The following is a 19,451-nucleotide window of genomic DNA, read 5'->3' as shown; positions in this document are numbered from 1 at the left end:
CAGGGGTGTGTCACAGGGGAGCCAAGGTGGGGGCCATGGCCCGCTGGTCTGTGCTGCCTTGACAGCGGCGCGGCACCATGTACCTCTTCCCAGCCCTCCCAGTGGCAGGACTTGCGTGGTGCTGTGCCGCTGTCAGAGCAGCGCCAGCGAAGCATGAAGCAGAGGCTGAGTTCAGCCCACCTCTGCATCCCGCCCTTGCCCCATGCACAGACTGGGGGGCCATGGGACCTGCCCTTGGTTCCCAAGAGCCATGCACCTGGATGAGCCGCCATGCTCTGATTGCCCCAGAACCTGGCCCAATCACCAGCGATGGGGCCTCGGCTGGGCTGGGTTGTGGGGAAATCAGAGCCCAGCTGCTTGTCCAGGGGCTTGGCGCAGGTTAGCCAAAGGGGGTGGGGGGGGATGTGCCCTGCTCTAGTGGCTCCTCCCATTCCTGGCCCTGTGCTCCCTCCTACCTCCTGCTGCTCCACCCTGTGCTGCCTCCCAGGAAGGGGGTGGTAGTTTGTACATGGCAGCCATAGCTGCCACCCCATGCTGCTCCCCCACTTGTCCAACTACCCCACTCACCCTCCCTGGGCAGAGGTGGTTGTGGGGCAGGCAGATGTGGCGCTGCAGGGCCGCGCTGTACTGCGTCCACTCCCCTACTCTCCCTTCCCACCGCCTCCTACTCCCTGCCGGCTGTGGTCTGGGGGCGCACTGCACCTCCTGACAACAGGTGGCAGGGGGTGGAAGGCAGTGGGGAGGGGAACAGATGTGGTCTGCCACGCGATGAGGCAGCACCCTGCAGTGGCAAGCCACGTGGCCACGCCCCGCAGTAGGCAGCATGCTGTGGCATGGAGCACACTGTGGCAGTCTGGGTGCCACATTGCACCCCTGACTCCCTGGCCAGCTCCTTGGCCCCTGTCTGCCTCTGCCGCCTCCTGTCTATCTGTAATGTTCTGGGCCAGCCAATTGCCACCTGCCCTGAGGGCAGCGCATGCGCAGTTGGCCTGGAGCGTTACAGACAGACAGACTACGGCTTTTATTGTATTAGAATTTTATAATAGTTTAGTAGTATCGGTCCTCAGCCTCTTTTGGGCTCAGACCAAGTGTAGTGCCTGTTCTGTGTTTGAGGATGGGTTGTCCTTTCCAAAAAGGAAAACGGGACAATCTAATAGTCTTCTCGGAAGAGAAAGATGTATAGCAAGGAGTAAAGAGAGGGGAAATCTTCCTATTTAGGTTTACAACTGCTTGCCTCTGTCAGATCTAAACAAATATGCTGGAAAATATTAATAACAAAATGCAGACCAACAGTGGGCTGTTTTAGGTGAGACTGGGAAGCTACAAAGGAAAGTACTCTTTGGAAAGGGTCAATTTCTTAGTTCCCTCAAAGATGGAGAACTGTTGGAAATTATACCAGGCCTTGCAAAGCTGTTATAGCATAGGGTGTATTTGGAATAAAAGGACCACTGGAGGGATCACCAGGGTGGAAATGAACCAGGAAGGCAGTGTGTCACAGAATAAGGAGCAGGAAATACGGAAAATAAGCAGTTTTTCTCTTAATATAAGAATGTGAGCCTATCCAACAAAACTGAAAGGCAACACGTTTTAAAACTGATATACAGAAATAATTGATATAATTGTTGTCTTTAGATATTGCTGAGTCTAAGAACACAGAAAAATTAAAAAAGATATGGAGAACATCTGGAGTCCTATTGGGCAGGACATAAAATTAGAGGAGAGAGAATCTTTCATTTGAGGGTAGTAGTAGGCATCCGTCTATCTCGTGATAACCATAGAATTATGTTGAGTGAGAAAAAGGTCACTCCAACTTTGCTTTCTTTCAAGTGAGTATTGCATTCAGCAAGGTGATGTCTTGCGCATTTAAATTAACCACCAGTTGTTTGAGGTTAGGAGAATTTTCTTGTATCAGTAAGTAATCTGAGTCAGTTTATAAAATTGTTACAGTTTCCTTAGGACCAGGATGTTACTGTTTCAATGAGTGACCAGTAACAATGGACTCCTGGTCTCATTCGAATTGATAATTCCTGTTTCTGTGGGATTAAATAAAGAGTAGAAGGAGCATTATTAGTTAGTGAAAAATGCTCCTTAGTGAGAAATTTATTTTAAATGGGGGAAGACTTGGGGGAGAATATGATAGAGGTCTATAAAATCATGAGGGGTGTGGATAAAATGAATAAGGAACAGTTTCAGAATACATGAACTAGGAGGCACACATTGAAATTAACAGGGGGTAGGTTTAAAATAAATGAGAGAGAGTACTTTTTTACATGGCACAGTTAACTTGCAGAACTCATTACCACACAAAATTGTAGGATTTGATAGTATAACCACGTTCAGAAAAGGATTAGATAAGTTCATGGAGAGCAAGTCCACTGATAGTTATTAAATAGAACAGTCAAGGATCTCACAGAATGCATCTGTAAACCAATGGTGGTTGCAACCAGGGAGGGTAGGAACGGGGAAGGATTACAGAGGCTGTGCCCTGTACGTGTAGTCTCCTGCTAATGTATCTACTACTTACCACTGTGAGGGGCAAGATATTGGGCTAGATGGACCATTAGTCTGACTTAATATGGTATTAATTATGTTTTAATATGAAACTTTAATTACAGAGGGCAGTGGTTAAGTTGAGTAGGGAGGGGCACAGTATAAAAAATTTGACAGATGGGTTTTAAAAGATCATAAAATTTAATGTTTTCCTATTCTGATAGCAACAGGGTGGGGAAGAACATTGAAGAAAAGTAGGATGCCGTAGGGTTGCAAAGCATGGAATTTATCTTGTGTGGACAAATATGAGTCATTTGGCAACGGTCCAAAACAGCTACATAGCAGTACCTGGACTGTAGAGGTAGACATGGTGCTAAGGTGTAGGTGAAGAAGTTATGCATTCAGACCTGGCACTGAAAGTCTACTAATGTTCTGTTGTCATTTTCTGTCTAGACTTCTTCACTGACAGCCTTTAAAGGGTGTGAGATACTTAACTTTTTCTTTACAGGTGAAAGTAGTGCTGGGTTGCCGATATGAGTATGGGGAAATTTTTTACTTATGACTCCAAGGAACCTTTGTTTGTTAGTTCTATAGCTGGTTGGGAATTCTGTCGAAAAAAAAAAAAGAGAGACATTATCTTGATGAGATGAAAACTTTTTTCAGGAACATTGGAAACAGCTTTATTTTTTCTTTTTTTGAGGCGGAGACTATTCAGGATGGTCAAAATGACAGAGAGAGAGACCATCCTGTTATAATCAGTAACCTGATGGTTGCAACCTTCCCTAGGCATGTGGGAAAATGTGATGCAAGTCTCTGGTCTGAATCAGAGAAGACCTGAACCATACTCTTTCAGACTTCTGGAACTGCCCCAGTTAGTGGGCTGTTTGTTGTTCTGGGGTGGGTTTGATTTTCCTGAAAGTCTTAGAAGGCTTTGGATTTTGTCTTGATACTGAATGGAAAAAAATATTTGAAATCTGAAACATCCATCTTTATTCAGTTCTGTCCAGAGTGTAATAGTTTCAGTCCAGAGAGGATACATGCCCAATTATGAAATGATAATACTTGTGTAAAGCAGTTTGCAAATGATACTACTTGTGGAAAGCATTACATGTGCAAATGTAATGTGTTAGAGCATCCCCTGCAAATGGGTTATGTGAGGGAATGACAGTCTCCTAGTTTTTTTACCAGCTGGAAGTGATAGTTTGTTAAATTACTTTTGGGCCACTGTTGAATAACAGATTTAAGAATTTTTAGAGTTGTGGTGTCCTTGGAGGATACAAATGTAGATTATACCTATTTTTTATCATGTTTTCGGGGGGGAGAAAGGTCTTTCTCATTCTGTTCTTTTTAGTCTGAGCCCTGTTTTAAAAACAGCCAAATATTTGGTCACAAAAGTGAACATTTTAAGTTCACATAGCATAGTCACTAAAAAATCCCATGCGGTACAGAAGCACTCATGACCAAAGGGAATTATTTAAAAAAATGGTCTGGCTTATGTTGAATAAAGTATTATAAGCAGATCAGTCATTTTTACCCTTTCTGGATGAATTCTTATTTGGTTCTGGCTTTATTTGAGTTTAATGGGTATCTTTCATTCTGCATCACAAAGACTACATTGTGAAGTGTGTTCCACTGCTCAATTCGTTTAAAAATTATGGAGAACAGATAATTAACCCCCTTGTTCTCTCCACAGTTCTCATTTGTTACACGCACACCAAGCATGAATCTCACCAGCGATCTCCTTTATCAATAGTTACAGCCCTGGTGGATAAAATTAGTAAGTAGTCATTTGAGCTGGTCTCTTCTATTATTGTGCAGTAATTAGTAATTCCTACATAATTTGGGTAGAAACTGATTTGTTTCTTTCTTCCATTTGTATTACTTTATTTTCCTGCTAATTTTTAGTGCCTTGTGTTATTTCTTAGATACTGTTTTGCTTTTTCTCATGACCCTCTTTCCAAAAAAGTGAATATTTTATGTTCTAAATGCTTCTTAATTGCATTTTTGCATCAGTCAGTCATTAGTCTACATGTAAACAGGCCAGTGTTTCTTTTCTTAGCTTGCCTCCCAGGTCATGCCTTTCCCTGGATCACTACCCCTGCCTGCTCCTCCTCACTACAGTGGGGGAAGAAGGCTGGTTTAAAAAGTGAGAGAGCTACCTCTACCAACAGGGAATTCCCATACACCAGCGGAAATTTCCATGAATTTCCTTCCAAGGGAGGTGGTGCTGGCCCCTACCCTGGGGGTCTTTAAGAAGAGGCTGGATGCCTACCTGGCTGGACTCATTTGAGTCCCGTTTTTGTTTTTAGGGTTTTTTGTTGTTCTCCCGCCCTGGCGGGGGGTCGGGCTAGAAGATCTATTAGGTCCCTTCCGACCCTAAAACTATGAAACTATGAAACTATGGGCTATCCCTGAATGCTTTGCATTGCTTATATAGTCTGAAGTGACCACAGAGAATGGAAACCCTCGCTATTTAAAAATACTAAACTTTAGCTGTTCTGTTACAGTCTAATGTATGTCTCCTAGATTTGTGCAAGAAGGTCATATACCCAGACTGTGATATCAAACTCACTGGCAGTGTTTCTTGGGTTGGGAAGACATCAATGGAAGTAAAGATGCACATGCTTCAGGTGAGTTTTTGTGAACTTTTTTCGTTTATCCTGTATTGGAAAGCTGTCTTTCTTCTAAGATACTTTGGACATTTCTGAAGCAATTATTGGTGATACGAGTAGTAACCTAAATTTAACTGACTGAGATGACTATTTTAGGGGTCCCCTAAGTTTTAGGACCTAGACCAGTGCTTCTCAAAGTGGTGGTCTGCGGACCGGTGTCTGTCCATGAGCCACCCGTCGCTGGTCCGCAACGAGTTTCCAGGAAAGAAAGAAATATATTTTCAGAAGCATAACATTGATGTCATAGCGCCACAGTTTGTACGTTCCAACACTCCAGGTGACATCACATCATGCGAGGTGAAGAAAGAGAAAGAAACAGCTGGTTGCGCATTTGTGTAGCGCTGTTACATTCAGTTGCTACCACTGGCTGAACCGTACACCAGTCCCTGGCCCACTGGAAAAAAAAATTGCTGGTCTGCCACATCAGATAGTTTGAGAAGCACTGACCTAGACAACTACCAACAGCTTAGGACTGGGAAGATACGTTACTACTTGCCCTTTCTCTCCAGAGTTATTTCTTATAAGTGTATCTTCCACTAAAGTAGCCAGTGCTGTTATGGTTGGTTGGTATGGTGGAGTGTGGCAGTGTCCAGACCTTACTTTGCTTCTCAGTGACCACTTGCTCACTTTCTGAATTTTTTTCTCTGTATTTTAACATCAAAATAATAGAATGTCAGTGTTTCATACTGAAATGGGATGCCGTAACTTCATATCTTCTAGCATTTAAATAATATCACTTCTTAGACTATTAAGAAAATTTATTCAATACTTATTGGAAATGGATGAAGTTCTTTGGAATAAGACATTTTTACTCAGGAGCACAGTTGGCCTACAAAAATCTAGTTAGCTCAGTAGTGCAAAATTTATTAGTAAGCAGTCAGTGAAAAATTAACAGATATTTGTTTATTCATTTATTATCATTTATTTATTACTAACATTACTTGTTATTAACAAATGTTTAATTATTTGACCACTTCACTACACTTTCACTACAATATACTAACATAGCAAATCATTCAAGACTAAAGATTCCATAAACTCTTTCCTTCAATTATGCTATTGACCACAGTAACTGTTTTCTTATCTAGTTGGTCTCTTGAAAGCTAACTTTGCTACTGTTGAACATTTAGAAGATAAAGGTTAATCTACTGCTCTATATGTCACTGTTTTCTTGATGCTAATTAGATAGGCAAGGCTGCAGTGGCAACAGGCTTTTTGCATGATGTTTTTAGAATAAATGATAACTCCCATTTTTCTGTGTGGGTCGGTGTGTAAGAGAGAGGGTGCATGTGCATGCATTTGCATGGTTGTTTTGGGAGTATAAGTGATAAATTTTAATCGGGAAGCAACTGCTAGCTAGGGTAACTTGTATCAGTGCCAACCAGGTATGCTGAAATTTTGGTTAAAGTATAGTGTTAGATTGTGCACTTCCTCTGCCTTTGGCTCATTGGAAGAGGACTGGAAATGAGTGAAATAATGTGGGAGTAAACAAGTACAGCTTAACTGCATTGCTCACTTACTTGGATGGCCAGCTAAACAAGCACTATATTGTAGAGATTAAAGCTGTACTTGTTTGGCTTGTCTTTTAGGAATATGATGGTGTTTACAGCCCTGTATTAGATGCAACCTTTGTCATGGTGGCTCGTGATCCAGAAAACAAAAGGTAATTAGAATAATAATAAGTAGAAGATGTTGGCAGTGGTGCTTTATCTAGATTGCTGTGATTGTAAAATAACTCTTGTCTACGTAGGTAACTGTATTACTTTGGTTATACATAAAGGGTATACTTGGCTTGTTCTGTTGAGAAATAAGAGGGATATTTGTGTTTACTCTTTTGGGAGAACTAAGGGCACTGTAGAAATAGTCAGTGATATTTATCAGAATAGTATACTTTGCTCTTGGAAACTTTTGTGTCATTTGCTTCTTTACTATAATGGGTTTCTGGAATTTGGGTAGTAGGCTGATTAACAGGGAGGAGGAAAAGTTAGCTAAAATCCCATCACCAGTCTATAGTAAGCATTAGTAACAGTGGGTCACCCTCTCTGATTTAGGGAGAGAAGGGCTGAAGCCTATCTTGTAAAGAGATGACTTGTTCAAATAAATACACCTTTTAATGCCATAGTGGAAAACATTAGTAATACTTTGAAGGAATCTGTCAATCTGAAATGATTTGGTAACTGGGACTGATGTGTAACAGTCTTTCCAAATAATTTACTAATCTATATGTCCTTATCTTGCTGTTTCTACTTTTCTGCGTTTTATTTTGCTTGGTCATTAGGGGGAAAGTAAAAATCAGTTTCACTTGTGGTTTATATAGCACTAACACTGCTGTTGGAGTTTAAGCACAACACCTATGCCCTCCTTGTTTTACTCTATCTGTTTGTAATTACATTACACAACTATATGTATGTAATGATGAAAATGAATTAAGTTTTTATCTTAAAATAGATCAGTGCCCCGACATATAATTCAGTAGTTGCATGTTTGTTGTCTAGTTTATAAAATATCAGTCTTAAACAGATCCTTACTAGTATAGTATTTGAGACCTTTATAGTCTTTAAATATGAGTACAGCCTTACCATCCCACTACCAAAGGAAGTATTACTGTCTCTATGTATCAAGAGGCAGTTGAGTCACAGAGAGCTCCAAATGAAACCAAATGCCTTCAGTGCAGCAGAAATTGACTTTAACCACTAGATCATCCATCCAAACCTACAGCTACTTTCCCAAAGTATGAAGTGTGCAAAATAAGAAAAAGACCACCCCACCACTCAGATCAGACAGAAAAGCTGGGCTCTGCGACATGGCTGGGAAATCAGTAGAATTGGGCTCAGTTGTGCTAGAGGTGGAGAGAGTGAATTCTAAACAAAAGAGATCTCACAGGCAGTTATCAGCCAGCAAACCCCTGGAAAGATGGGGACCAAACATAAGCTACCTACTTGGGTAGTTATCATGGTGAGAACATATTGTCTGTGTGGTTGGGTTTTTTATGTTCTGAACATAATGTTAGCAGCAAACAAGGAATTGCAAAAGTTACAGAGGAGGAGGATTCTTAAAATAAATGAGCAGCTTGTCTTGCAAAAAAAAATGCTTGATGTTGCTAGAATTAGACTGTAATAGAAATATGGAGAGAAATAAGCAAATGAGTAGAACTCTTGCCAACTTTCTTTTTCTTGTTTGGCAAGTGATATGTACAGTAAACTGCTTCAGTTGCTGATAAGGTTGTGGCTGGAAAGTGTAGATTATGAATGCTTCTTCTCCCAGAAGTTTTCTGCCAGTCAAGGTTAATTTCGTTACTATAAATTCACAGCTTGAATTACAGCATTTATAAATGGTTTCCTGTTTTCTTTAAACTCTTGTATGAAGACTTTAGTTACATTAAAGCTTCTTAAAAGGATTATGATTATATGAGGGAGTCTCCTTTAATTACTGTATTGTCTGTTGAGCAATAACCTGTGATATTCCATATTCTGTAGGGCACCAACTAGATATAGCTTTCAGTTTTATAAAGGTGTGTCTTTTTTTCTTTGCATAGGGTGTATGTTAATAGAAATGAAGGGATGTCTACTGATCTCTACTCTTATGTACTTACACAACCTGTAAAGTGTATAACTTTTAAAATTATTCACATCTGCAGGTCAGCATTTGTTAATCCGTTAATTCCTGATGGCCCAAGGGAGGAAGAAGTGTTCAAGCAAGGAGCATGTAAGTAATAATGTCTGTGTTCTTTGTGGTAGTGTGAGTAACTGGGAAAGAATGGAATTCAGAAATTCTATTACCAGGATTTGCCATTAATTTATTTGGGGAAAAGAATTACTTTAATCTCACAGGTGTGATAGAATTCTTGGGGAGGGATCTGATTTTTGAAATATGTCTCCTTTTACATCCTCCAAATGTATAAATGTTCAGATGCAGGGTTTTGTTCAGGCCTATCTCTGGTTATTTCTGTTTTAATATGACACTGGTACACTGAGTGCTGAACCTAGTCTGAGAATAAGGAAGCACGATGTTTCGTAATGCAAGCAAGCAAGCAAAACCCAAACATTTAGTTCTATGCTTCCTGAACTTTTACATTTTGCCTTATCTCTATTACTTGAATCTTGGCACATAAAGTAATTCAATATTGTGCCTTAATATCTGGTCATTAAAGCTTTCTCAGGATAGCATTTAAACATATATGTAATGTTAAATATGTTGTCAAGTCTCATGTTAAGTGCTGAGGTTCCCTGGTGGTCTAGTGGTTAGGATTTGGTGCTGCCACAGCCTGGGTTCCATTCCTGGTCAGGGAAGATGCTTTTTTGGTGGTGGATGGGTTGTTCTTGGCCTGGAATGAGGTGGGCAGTGGGGTCTGGCAGGGTTTGGTCATTGGACCGGTGTTATTTAATATCTTCATCAGCGATTTGGACGAGGGTGTGGAGAGCACCCTCTCCAAGTTCACAGATGATACCAAGTTATGGGGCAGAGTTAACACACTGGAGAGCAGGGAGCAGATACAGGCAGACCTGGACAGGTTGGATCAGTGGGTGGAATGAAATAGGATGCAATTCAAGAAAGATAAATGTAAGGTACTCCACCTAGGAAGGAGGAATCCCCAGCACACCTACAGGTTTGGGGATGACCTTCTCAGCAGCTCAGAGGCTGAGAGAGATCTTGGAGTCCTAGTTGACTCCAAGATGAACATGAGCCGGCAGTGTAACGAGGCCTCAACAAAGCCAGTTGCACCTTGTCGTGTATTAGCAGATGCATGACCAACAGATCGAGAGAGGTGATGCTCCCCCTCTATGCGGCATTGGTAAAGCCACAGTTGGAGTACTGTGCCCAGTTTTGGGCACCGCACTTCAAGAGGAACACGGAGAATCTGGAGAGGCTTCAGAGGAGGGCCACTCGCATGATTAGTGGCCTCCGTGAAAGACCCTACAGGAGGAGGTTGAGAGATCTGGATCTCTTCAGCCTTTACAAAAGATGGCTGAGGGGTGACCTTGTAGCTGCCTATAAGTTTATCAGGGGAGGACAGCAGGGAATTGGTCCAGAGTGACCCAGGGAGTAACTAGGAATAATGGGTGCAAACTAGTGGAGAGTAGATTTAGGTTAGACATTAGGAAGAATTTTTTTTACAGTAAGGGTGGGCAGAGTCTGGAATGGGCTTCCAAGAGAGGTGGTGCTATAACCTAACTTGGAGGTCTTCAAGAGGAGGCTAGACAGTCATCTGGCTGGGGTCATCTGACCTCGGTCCTCTTTCCTGCCAGGGGCAGGGGGTCGGACACGATGATCCATTGGGTCCCTTCTAACTCTATAATCTATGAATTTGAGGCCCAATTTGACATCTTTTGAAGGGGAAAGATTTTTTTGTGTGGGTGCTTGGTAACTGGAGGCTCGTCTTAAGTTGGATAGAGAAAAATGGAATAATTCACTATCGCTGTTTGCTCGTCTCTTTATATCCTAAGTCACTTCCATGCTACTTGACATGAGATATAGAGCAGGTTATTGTTTGTATTACGTGTATACATCTCACATCCCCGGTGTCTCTGTGGTGACTTCATAATGCATGCCATCAGTAAAAAACCACAACTTAAGCTTTAAGGCACAAATTCTGGTGAACAGCTCGGGGCATTTTGTTTTAAGTTAATTTTTTGTTTACCTTCAAAGGTGAAAACACATAAAACACCAAAAGCATCTTAGAACTGTTATTCTTTTGAAAGATATCTATCGCCTATTCAGTACATTTTAGAGTATTATAGTTTCAGCGATTCAAGAAGCAGAAGAGTTGCACACTAGGCCTGTGCGAAGCGGCTAGTATTTGCCTTGGATTTGGCTGATTCGGGGGACAGTGATTAGAATCACCAAATTGAATCACTGTCCCAAATCGATTTGGCCAAATCTGATTCAGAGATTTGGCCACATCTCCGAATGAAACAGGCCCCATCCCCTGCCTACTCTCCCAGCCCCATCAGTGGCTGCCCCACTTGGCCCCAGTGTCCCGGGTCTTTTTAAAAAAAAAAGCCTTGCACTCACTGGCTCCTGCCAAGCAGGGGGTGGGAGGTGATCCCCAATGCCCCATGCTGCATGGGGAGCACTCTGCCAAGAGTCCCCAAGAGACGGCTGCTGCAGTAGCTGGTGAGTGCGGGGCTCTTTTTTTAAAGAGCCCGGAGCTGGGGCTGGGCAGGGCAGCCATTGACACAGCTGGGAGAGCAGGCGGGGTGGTGTTCAGGGGGGGCTGGGGCCTGGCGGGGGTCCCCCCATGGTCCTGGCCCCACCCTCTCCCCTCTGCCCCCTACTTAATGGCACGGAGTCTGGGTCCAGCTCCCTGCGGCAGTGAGTGGCGACTGCCAGAATCTTCGAAGCTCTCTGGATCTTTTCTGAATTGATTCAGACCTTTTTATTCGTCTCCCAAGTTCGATTCAGATTTGGCCACCAAATCGGGCCAAATCTCCTCTGACTCGAATCAGCACCCAAAGCTTCGCACAGCCCTATTACATGCCCTTTGTTCTGTTCGGCTCTTTTGCCCTTGTCTGCAGTTGCATTCCCTAGCCCAGCACACTCTAATGGCATTTCTCTGAAGTGACCATTTCAAAATAAAGCACTTGAATGGGTGAAATCCTGGTCCCACTAAAGTCGGTTGTAAAAGTCCCAGTGATTTCAATAGGGCAGATTTTTTTTTCTTTATTTTACATGCACTAATTTCCAGTGTAGTGTAAGGCTTAGTCCAAGAGACTTTGAATACAAAAATCTTTTAATCTGCTAAAGAATTAAAAAATGTTGGGAGGAGCAGATTCAAACAACTCAAAAGACTTCAGGAAGGCCTTCGATACGGTATCCCACCCCATACTGGTGAACAAGTTAAGAGGCTGTGACTTGGATGACTACACAGTCCGGTGGGTGGCGAATTGACTGGAGGGTCGCACCCAGAGAGTCGTGGTGGATGGGTCGGCTTCGACCTGGAAGGGTGCGGGCAGTGGGGTCCCGCAGGGCTCGGTCCTTGGATCGATACTCTTTAATGTCTTCATCAGCGACTTGGACGAGGGAGTGAAATGTACTCTGTCCAAGTCTGCAGATGACACAAAGCTATGGGGAGAAGTGGACACGCTGGAGGGCAGGGAACAGCTGCAAGCAGACCTGGATAGGTTGGACAAGTGGGCAGAAAACAACAGAATGCAATTCAACAAGGAGAAATGCAAAGTGCTGCACCTAGGGAGGAGAACTGCGTGCAATTCTGGGCGCCGCAATTCAAGAGGGATACGGATAACCTGGAGAAGGTCCAGAGAAGGGCCACTCATATGGTTAAGGGCCTGCAGGCCAAGCCCTACGAGGAGAGACTAGAGAACCTGGACCTTTTCAGTCTCCGCAAGAGAAGGTTGAGAGGCGACCTTGTGGCTGCCTATAAGTTCATCACGGGGGCACAGAAGGGAATTGGTGAGTATTTATTCACCAAGGCGCCCCCGGGGGTTACAAGAAATAATGGCCACAAGCTAGCAGAGAGCAGATTTAGATTGGACATTAGGAAGAACTTTTTCACAGTTAGAGTGGCCAAAGTCTGGAACGGGCTCCCAAGGGAGGTGGTGCTCTCCCCTACCCTGGGGGTCTTCAAGAGGAGGTTAGATGGGCACCTAGCTGGGGTCATCTAGACCCAGCGCTCTTTCCTGCCTATGCAGGGGTCAGACTCGATGATCTATTGAGGTCCCTTCCGACCCTAACATCTATGAATCTATGAAAACTAAGCAGCATTTTTTCCGTTTTGTTTTGGTTTTTTTTGTATTCTGTAGTGAACAAGATAAAGAGGACAGATTTCAGCACTGCATCCTTACTGAAAATGGCTCCTACTGCAGAAGAAAGAAACATTGTCCACAACATGTTCCTTAATACATTGGATACAAGGCAAGTAAGAAGAATTCTAGGTGTTTGCAAGAAGGGATGGTAACATGTCAGTTGAGTGCATGCTTGTAAGGATAGGTAACTAGAAGGAATAGAGATTCTTTATTTGTCCATCTCATCACTTGAACATCACTTGATGACGTCTGTTGTACCATGTATACAAGCACAAAGCACTTGTAGTGCTGTTTGATGTATCTCATCTGTTCCTTAATGGAACTTTGCACAGAAAATGCAAAGAATAAAAACAATTGGAAATTGAACCATTGAAGATGCAAAGAATAAAAACAACTATATTGCTTCTGAAGAAGCAATGTAGAATAACTCAAGAAAGGGGTGATGATGAGCAAGGTTATGGACAGACATAATATTTAGAGGCTGTAAATAGAATCTCATCAGATGTGGGTCTGAATGTCCTGGGGTTTGATCTTGATCAAAACAGGCACAGCACAGTCATCTATATGTTGCCCTTCCTAGCTGTACTGCTACCTCTCTGCCAGTAGATAGCCAGCGAGAGTATGCAGCCTGGCCAGTTTGTCCTGGGAAGGACCCACAGTAACTGTGGAGACCACGCAGCCACATTCCAGGAAAAAGCATTACTTACTGTCCCCAGCTGGAGTGCTACAAAATCGCTGGAAAGGCAATGCAACCAGTTTTGTAGTGCTGCAGGGGGTATGTATGCATATCCACTCAACATTTTGTAGCACTACAAGAGCTTTTAAAGGGCTTTTAAAGTGCTGTAATGTCACGACTGTCCAGGGCCTGGATTTTGGATTTTAACCTTGATGTGGCTCTTGGAGCATTTGCGCTGCACTTAAGTTTTGTGCCTTAATAGTTGGCAGAATCGTATAGGGAAAAGGTCTTCCCTGGCTAAACTGCTACATTGTACATGTATGTTAGGCAGCACCTTTTTGTGGACAGGTGAATGTTAGCTCTTTTTACAGATTTTGACAAGACTGGAAAAATCCTGATGCAGGAAGGTATGTAAGCAAGAATACCAGAGCGAAAGAATTAAATATGATAGGGCAGATATTCTGAAAAAATGGAAACATTGGAAAGATGTAGTAGAACTGAAACAATAGTAATGGAGGGAGAGAGAAAGCTGAAATATATAACTCTTCTATCATTAGTAATGTGTTTAATCTGAAGTGAACACAGATTCTGGAAAGACTGCAGGAAAGTAAGATACAGAAAGTCAAGCAAGAGAGACAATGAAAGGACAGAAATGGGTAAGGGAGATATTTTCTTATATTTTTATTAGGGTTCTATTTGTAAGTTTTCTGGAATAGCAGGAGAAGAATTCAGCCTTCACACAGCCATCTTGAACTTTGTTAACAAGAACAGTGCTCAGGGAAATCCTGAAATATCTCTAGAAACAACATGAAAGGACTTCTGTTACTGATTCTAGAAGCTGCCAAAGCATTTCTCTTCAAAATGAGTAATATTCCATGGTTGCAAGTTTCACAGCTCTGTAGTGGATTTCGCCATGTACTCCATTAAAAATCAATAGATACCTGGATGAATACCCTAGAGCATAGCTGCTCAACTGGCCCCTGGTGTTGGGTCAGCTGACCTGCTTGGCTCTCCAGGGTATATCGGGGAGCTCTGTGAGCCATGGCCCTGGGCACTATATCAGGTGCACAGGGCTTGATTGCAAGGTGGGTGGTGGCACATGGGGCTGGGTGGAGAGGCAGTGTGGGGCTCTGATCCCAGCACTTGGGGCCAGGAGGAGGCAATGTGGGATCCTAGGGTCTGATTCTGGCACGTGGGACTGGGTGGACAGCATGCGTAGGCCTGATCCAGGCACGTGGAGGCAGCATTGGCCCAGTCCTGGTGCACAAGGTGTGATTTGGCTTGCAGACTGGCCCCACGCCATTCATCTAGCCTGTGGGACCAAGATATTGAGCACTACTGTCCTGAACAGGTTTGCTAACATAAGCTGTATGAGTGAAGTAGAAATAATCCTCAGCGGTCTCCCTGACCCTCAGGGCCTTTCTGCTTAGCATGGTTAAGGCATACCAGTTAGCATAGCTAGAACCATACAAGGGAGTCATCACATCCAGTTGCCTTTGACTTCCTAGCCCAAATCTCTGGTGCCCACTTACATCTGGGTCTACTGGGGGGCAGTAGCCTTTGGCACCAGGCCAGAGTGAGGATTGAATTTATGCTGCTGGATCCATAGCAAGGTGTCTTAGGCACTCTTTCTCCATGCCCTGATTTAATTGAAAGCATACAGTGGATTGACTTGGCATCTTGTCTCCCATTATAACCTATAAGAAAGGTAAAGGGCTTGATGAGGTTGCTGAGAGTCTGTTTTTTTGAGATGCTGTAAGGATTTCACATTCACTGCTTTGTTGGTTTGGGTTTTGACATGCTTAAGTGGCCCCTCAGTAGCACTAATGCTACAAATGCTTATGCACATATCTCATTGAAATCACATTAATAATCCCACTGATATGCTCAAACACGGAGTAGACCTGAGCAGAAGTGTTTGAAAGACCAGAACTTTAGACTGTGCCCTGTATAGTAACAAGTCAGAACATCACACTTGATTATGGTTTCAAGGTCTGTTAGAAATAGCATGCAGTCCTGCCACTGGCACTTCCAGTTTCACTTGAGTACCAGTGTGTGTGCATGTATGCATGCATAGATGTTCACAAGTATAGTTTTGAGTTTGCATTTGTAGCTTGTTGAGTGTTCTTAGATTAGGATACTGAATGTATTTTTTGTGTTCCTTTGTTTCCGCAGGACAGTAAGTTTTCGGAGCCGTGTGCTACCACCTAATTCAGTGTGGATGGAGGATGCGAAGTTAAAGGGCTTGCAAATCTGTCATCCCCAGGTATTTCAAAGAGAATGCATTGCTGAAACCATAATGAATAAGTTAGGGAATATATTTTGACATTGATGGATTGAAGACATTAAACTTGGACCTTTTTTTCGCACTTAAAGATTTAAGTATAGCTGGCATTAAGATTATGTAAATTTAAAGGCTTAAATGTATTTCTTGGCCTTTTCAGACTGGTCCTTTTGACAGTTAGTCTTCCCCAGGTGAGACAGGATGATCTGTAGAGTTGGTGTTTTCTTGTAGTGTTTCCTCTCCAATAACTGTTTGTTAATTTTTAATGGACTAGCTTCTTTAAAACTTAAGATACTTAAATAACGCTCTTGAAAAGATGCAGAAAACTTGTGTTTTCCCTTAAAAAAAAAAAACAAAACAATACAAAACCACAGCCCAGATTAGATAAAAACAAATATGTTGTTCAAGATATAGTAGGAAAAAAATAGTTAAAAAAACCCATTTTGTTACTTGGGAACATTACTGTATGCTGAACAGATTTAATAGTGACATCTTAATTATAAAGGTTTGAGTAACTTCAGTACTAGCTTAGAAACAAAGCAGTTCTCTTAATCAGTGAAACTGTATAGGATCAGGCCTGACAAACTGCAGGTGAAGTCAGGCCTGAGCCACACTTTATTTTTCCATTAATGTTAATGGGAATTAGACTAAACCCTAAATCAGTGATCAACTTGGCTCTTGGAGTCACAGAGGATACCTGTAGATGTGTGGGGGTGCTGCTTTGATGCCCTGTATTTACAGTGTGTCAGAGCAGACTCAATTAATCAAGTCTGCTGGAGCATGCTAATTGGTGTGCCCTAGCAGCCTCCACGTCTCATGTATTCTGTGTCCCAATACTTCAAAATGGAGGTGGAGGTGTTTTTAATTAAAGTTTGTTGAATGAGCTTTAGTTAAGGCACCCCCACTGCCATTTTGAAGTGCAGGGACTCTGAATACATGAGGTGCTGTGGGTGCTTTAATTAGAGCAGTTCTTGGAGTCTCTGTAATTAAAGCGCTCCCCGGAACATGTGTAAAGATGCCCAGAGGTGCAGCTGTGATTAATTTGCTTTTTTCTGGAGTTTCATAATAAAGTGATATGCCTGCTTATTATTTTACAGTGCTCTAAAATATACTCTGTGCTTTATAAAACAATGAAGCAGCTCCTGCCCCAAAGACATTGGGGTCTTATTCTTTTCTTTTGAGCGTTCTCTCCAGGAACAGTAGTGGTTATATTAATGTCTCTTCTTTATCCTGTATGACCTCTCTCTTAAATTAGAATGCGCATGCAGGAGCTGGGCACAGAATTTATGTGATGTAAGCCAAAAGGTTACTAGCATTTAGCTGCAGGGCTCAACAGGTATACAATTCCAGCCTTGCAAATGCAAAACTGAAAGACACAGGTTGAGATCAGTCCATAAAGCATTGAAGATGGACTTTTAGCTGATCTCAGTTTTTAGTTTTTATGGCTTTATTTTATGTGTTGAGTTATGTGGACTATGGCTATCTGAACTAAGTAGGCAGAGTCATCTTAATTCTGTATGTGTTTTACTAGTGCTTTACTTCTCACAGATACTCAATTTTATATACACATGCTATGTATAGTATAACAGGAATGCAGATGAATCCGACAGGACTCACTCCCAGACTGTGAGAGTGCATGTGTGTGTTTCTGTCCATTTGCTGATTGTGCTTGTGTTTCTAAATAAAGGAGCGGAACATTTTCAATAGGATCTTTGGCGGTTTTCTGATGAGAAAAGCATTTGAGCTGGGATGGGCTACTGCCTGCAATTATGGGTGAGTCACAGTTTTGCACTGTATTCCTACTTGTGTAGTCCTAGAATGTTTTGTGTGCATTTAATCAGTGTGGCAGGGGGAAGCTGAATTATAGATGTAACAGTTGAGCAGTGAATCTGGAATGCATGTCCTCCAGGCAGTGGGAAAGTGCTGGAATTTTAAATGGCTATTCTGAACTGTGGGATGTGCATTGTATTGGGCTGCACAGTAACTGTTACAGTAGATTATTCCCCCTAGCATGATTAACAGGACATACACCTTTTGTTTTCACCAAGAACTTTTAACTTTGCATTCTTGATTCTAGAACTTTGATTTTAAAGACCATGCTGCCATGCAGGAAAATACGTAACTGATAGAATCTGTTTTATCTTGAATGTACTTCTCGGAGCTATTACGACTAGCTTTTTGAGATGTACATACTGGTTAAAAATGTCAAATGTAAGTTCTTATAGGTATTGGATCTTGTTATAGTTTGTGTAATGCACAACTTCTGAATTTTACCTTCTTGTCACTTGCTCTTAGAAAACCTGACTGGGCTCGCAGTCCTGCCAACATTTATGTACATTCCTAATTGTAAGCATGTGAGCAGCCTTGCTGATGTCTGTGCAGTTATGCATGTACTTTAAAGTTAAACATATTTGTAAGCATTTGCAGGATTAGGGTCTAAGTGGTGAGATCTGGACATTTTGCTCTAAGCGGTGTATTACTGTGCTTTTTGACTCCCTGATATAGTGTCACTTAGCATGTGATAAGAAAAAGATGACCAACACTGTAGCCTAAGAGTTTGTCAGTACAGAGGGGCAAGATGTTCCCTCAGGTTATTCATTTTCTTCTTGGTGCCCTGGTATTACTTAAATACATAAAAAAGAATGGTTTAAGAATGTCTCAATTTCAGCTGCGTCCTTTAGTAAAGACACAAGGTGAAATTGCGTCAGGCTGTGCTGAGACATTAGATGCTTTTGATTACAATTTTTGTCTTTCTTCCCAGAGGTTCAAGACCTTTCATTGTGTCTGTAGATGACATCATGTTTCAGCGACCAGTAGAGATTGGATCCTTATTATTACTTTCTGCCCAGGTAGGAGTTGGTTTCTCTTCAGAGCTGTAAAGTCTATATTCTATTTTGTGCCTTTAGTATCAGTTGCTGGTGATGAACAATGAGCTATGAAAGAGACAGTGATCTGTAGTGTCAGGCAGTGGAGTAAAGTCACTTGATTATTTAGTACCCAAGGTAATTTAATAACCATATCCTCTGCTTTTACTAGGTTTGTTACACAGAAAAAAACTATATCCAGATAAGAGTACACAGTGAGGTTTATGACACAGACACCAAGGAACACAAGACAACCAACATCTTCCATTTCACGTTTATGTCAGAAAATGAAGTTCCTCAGATTGTGCCAAAAACATATGGTGGTAGGTGGCAATTTTAATGCATTGCATTAAGTAGTATCCCTCTTCTGGGAAAGGGAGACCTATCTTTCTCTTGTTGTTCGGCCACACTTAACTGACCATCTCTAATCAGTAGAAATCTGTATGCCCCTTCCTGCTATATTATACATCTTGCTATTATTATTAATGCTTTTCAGATTGCTTGGTCTCTTGGGTTGTTGCCTGGTATTGAGGTTCTAATGTGTTTAGCTTTTCTTTCTTCCTGTTGTTTCAGAGTCCATGTTGTATTTGGATGGGAAGCGACATTTCAATGCAATCATGAAGGAAACCAGAGAAGCAATGAATGCCCCTGCAGCAGCCTAGCAAAAGGCTACGTTTTGGAGGAGCCATCACCAAAGACTTC

General features: G+C 42.2%; 1 protein-coding gene across 4 annotated transcripts in view; it reads left to right on the top strand.

Annotated features, from left to right (window-relative positions):
• Nucleotides 1–19,451, top strand: part of ACOT9 (acyl-CoA thioesterase 9) — a 35,679-nt gene extending 16,228 nt beyond the window's left edge. For all 4 annotated transcript variants that reach the window (XM_006034822.3, XM_006034821.3, XM_025216923.1 and 1 more), the window contains 10 exons: nucleotides 4,184–4,267; nucleotides 5,017–5,120; nucleotides 6,752–6,825; nucleotides 8,800–8,867; nucleotides 12,923–13,034; nucleotides 15,777–15,867; nucleotides 17,573–17,658; nucleotides 18,647–18,734; nucleotides 18,922–19,072; nucleotides 19,323–19,451. In XM_006034822.3, coding sequence (XP_006034884.1) covers nucleotides 4,184–4,267; nucleotides 5,017–5,120; nucleotides 6,752–6,825; nucleotides 8,800–8,867; nucleotides 12,923–13,034; nucleotides 15,777–15,867; nucleotides 17,573–17,658; nucleotides 18,647–18,734; nucleotides 18,922–19,072; nucleotides 19,323–19,411 — 947 coding nt within the window. In that variant the 3' untranslated portion in view covers nucleotides 19,412–19,451. The remainder of the gene's footprint in view (nucleotides 1–4,183; nucleotides 4,268–5,016; nucleotides 5,121–6,751; nucleotides 6,826–8,799; nucleotides 8,868–12,922; nucleotides 13,035–15,776; nucleotides 15,868–17,572; nucleotides 17,659–18,646; nucleotides 18,735–18,921; nucleotides 19,073–19,322) is intronic.

Source organism: Alligator sinensis, unplaced genomic scaffold, assembly GCF_000455745.1.
Source record: "Alligator sinensis unplaced genomic scaffold, ASM45574v1 scaffold1438_1, whole genome shotgun sequence".
NCBI classification, from domain to species: domain Eukaryota; kingdom Metazoa; phylum Chordata; order Crocodylia; family Alligatoridae; genus Alligator; species Alligator sinensis.
This window is presented reverse-complemented; position numbering and strand designations above follow the sequence as displayed.